This window comes from Vollenhovia emeryi, unplaced genomic scaffold, assembly GCF_000949405.1.
Source record: "Vollenhovia emeryi isolate VEMERY1.0 unplaced genomic scaffold, V.emery_V1.0 DF939282.1, whole genome shotgun sequence".
In the NCBI taxonomy this organism is placed as follows: Eukaryota; Metazoa; Arthropoda; class Insecta; order Hymenoptera; family Formicidae; genus Vollenhovia; species Vollenhovia emeryi.
This window is the reverse complement of record NW_011967084.1, coordinates 272,177-275,671: the sequence shown is the minus strand read 5'-3', so window position 1 is coordinate 275,671 and position 3,495 is coordinate 272,177. Positions and strand designations below refer to the sequence as shown.

Here is a 3,495-nt window from a genome sequence, read left to right as displayed (position 1 = left end):
CGCATAATTACCATATTTATTATTTGTATCCTTTCTCAGCCTGTATCTCCGAAACTATTTGAGTCCCCCCCTTATATATATATATGAAATGACTCGGGAAGACATCCCCAACAACATATTTAAAAATAAAACAAATCGGAGAGGAAGTCGCTTTTATGCATAATTTATACCCCAAATTGCCTTGAATTCGTTCTTGTTCCCTTGCAAAGTAGAATAACATATTTTTTCTAGCGCTTAACGAAGTATCTAGAAACGAACTCGTCCCATACAGCACGCATGTCTAAAAGACATCTTTAAGACGTCTTTAAATTGTCTTTTAGATATGTACTGTCTAAAAAACAGATGTCTGAAAGATGTCTTTTAGACATCTGTTTTTTAGACAGTATGGGGTATCTTTCGCTCGATAGGCGATTATTTTGCCCGAACTATCCAGCATCTCGTTAATAACAAATAAAGTAATAGCAAACAACGGGTGGCATTCTGTCTCCTTTATCCCTTATCTAGATAGCAAATTAATGTTATTTGTCATTTTGACATTAGAATAATGTCAGTGGGCCTCGATATAATTGTGCCAACAAAAATATTAGAATACACCTGCGATTTGCTTATTTGCGATTCGTCTTACTCCTTAAAATAGGATGTGTAAAATGAAGACGGTTCGGGGTTTCATCCGCAGGTAAGAAAATCTAGCGGTCAAGGTCAATTGCTTCAATAGCTGACAGGAAGCAACTGCACGAACAGAAGCAGAACGATATAGGGTGGTATTCGTAGTCCGTTCTTATATTTAAGATCATCTTAATGTATTATCTTAATGCGTTACAAGCACGTTACAAGCATGCGTACATAGCCACGTCAGTGTCTTGAAATATTTCAAGTTTCAATCGACCTCAGCTGGCCACATTTATTAAATACGCCTTCGCAATGTTTCGACCTTTGGTTTAGATCCTTATCAAGTGAGATCTAATAAATGGGGGCGGAACGGAATTCAGTATTAAGAGTCATTCTGCGATACTGTACCATTCTTTTATAATTCTCACGTAATCCGTACGTAAAACATTTATTCTTAGATCTCACTTGATAAGGACCTAAACCAAAGGTCGAAACGTTGTGAAAGCGTATTTAATAAACGTAGCCAGCTGAGGTCGATTGAGACTTGAAATTTTATTTATATTAATAGATGAAATATACCTTCTTAAAATGTTACTTCATTATTTTTAATTAATTAAATTTAATTAATTAATAAATTACATAAAAATCTTAAAATATTATTCAATAAGATGATCTTGAAATAAGAACGGACTATGAATGCCGGCCGTAGATCGAGTAATAGAAAAGTGACAGTTTTCGCATGTATATAATTTTTTAATAATACAAATAACGAGGCCATTTTCTAATAAAGCAATTATCTTCCGAGAAAACTGTAATACGTTTGGAGATTTGGTACTGAAAAGCTAGTGAAAAAATTATTTTGCTATTGAAATTATTTCACCGTGAAATTTCTGTTGCAGAACATTCCTCATTAATGGATAAAAAGTAAACTGTGTAAAAAGTTGTAAAAAGAACTTCGTCAAAAGTTTCCAATTATTTTCAGTATTCAACACTCTTGGAGAATCTATCTCTATGATATTTTCTACACGTTTCATTGCAGTTATTATCGGATAAATGTGTGTTACTTTCCTGTTATCGTTCTGTATTGACAGATTTAGGTTTGTGAAGATATAAATAACGAGAGGGTCAAATAATAATTGGAGTATATTAAATATTTTTATAAGTATCTCAATTTCTAATTAAGAGCGTTTTACTCTCTATTTTCGAACGTTTTAAAAAAGAATGAGGAACCCGTATGGTACCTCATGTGGAAAATCTCATAATCGCTTCGATCATCTTTGATAATATTATTCGCATAATGTATTTAATATTAATTTCATATGCCTTTGTCTCCTTTCTATTTTCCTTTCTTTCCTCTCGTTATTTATATATTTAGCTTTTGCTTTTGAAATCATTTGCTGGAATTTATCTAGTCTGCGTTTCGATATTCATTGCCAGTACAGAAAATCTATAGTGTATACCGTACGTGAACTATAGATTTTCAATACTAGCAATGAATATCGGAACACAGCTTTATAAAGTAATTTTACGACAGAAAAATTGATAATTAATAAATAACATCAATCTTTATATTTCTAGGCAAGATATACCGAACACACTTCGACGGAACCCAAAAAATATACGAATGGACAGCAAACTGACAAGCTAGAACCACCTTCTAATTCGCAAAGGTTTAGATCCAATTCGGTGGTTGATTCTGGCAGCTTTCAAAAATATCGTGCGGTTCTTGCCAGGACCCGAAGTCGGAGCAAATCTGTATCTTCTACCGATTTCTTTGTACGTAAGCTTAGAATTACGAGGCTTTCGTAATGCACCAATCAAAATCAAATAGATTAACATTGTATGATAACTGTCACAAATGAAGACTGATGTGTTTAGATATATTTAATAGATGTATTTAATTAAGTTTCAATAATTTCTCATTCAGATATTGATTTGAAAGATGTTCCCGTTACACAATAATCACTTTTTAAAATAAAAATTAAACATCTTACATTTAATCAGAGTATAGCATACCCATATAGCACACTGAATTCACAAAGTATTCTTTAAGTTTTCTTTTTTCTGAATTGTAATTCTTTAGGAATTCATAGAAGAATACAATAAGAGTAACAGAGGAAGTTACATGCACCATAAATCGTTTTCCTGACAACTTCTTAAAGTATTAATCTCGAATTCTATAAATGTAAACTTTATGAATTCAAGGGGAATAGTGTTAGAACAAAGAGAATTACAAAATATTTACCCAATGTATGTACACATCTAATATGCAGCAACATTACACCATTATTATACATAATTTCTCACTCAACAGTGAGATACTCTCAACCCAAGCTCGTTGACAATCGGATGATTCTTCCGTTTCGGTTCTCGTCGTTCGATTCTTTCTTTTACACAATAGAACTATTGCACAAAATTAATTGCACATAACGTTACGCACACAAAATATTGCACGTGGTAACACGCTGCATAAGAACGTCCGGATGGCGGTTAGCGGATACTCGCGCATGACAAATAATTCCTCATAAATTCTTAAAGTATTTGTTCAGTATCAACACGAACAGTATTCGTGTTCGCGCTGTCTTTTCGCGTGATAAACAAGTTGTGTTGTTCGTGAATAGATTTGTTTATTGTTCAGTCTCAGAATACGCCACAAATCACAATGTCTCGCACTCGCGATGGAGATACCCGCGACAACGCCTTGGGGATGTTACCCTGAGTCGCGGACGATTCGCGTGTAACGCACTTATTGTTTTTTATCGTTTGTTGTAACGATCATTATGTTGTCCGGCGATGACGCCTTGGGGCTGCTGCCCTGGATCGCGGACGATTCGTATGTAACGCACTTATTGTTTTTTATCGTTTGTTGTAACGATAATTATGTTA

The 3,495-nt window shown here is 34.0% G+C and overlaps 1 protein-coding gene across 1 annotated transcript in view; it reads left to right on the top strand.

Annotated features, from left to right (window-relative positions):
• The window catches only part of LOC105559272 (caspase-1-like), an 18,114-nt gene that overhangs the window by 9,470 nt on the left and 5,149 nt on the right, over positions 1-3,495 (top strand). The window contains exon 2 of the mRNA XM_012007438.1: positions 2,188-2,385. Within this exon, the coding sequence (XP_011862828.1) occupies positions 2,188-2,385 (198 nt within the window). The remainder of the gene's footprint in view (positions 1-2,187; positions 2,386-3,495) is intronic.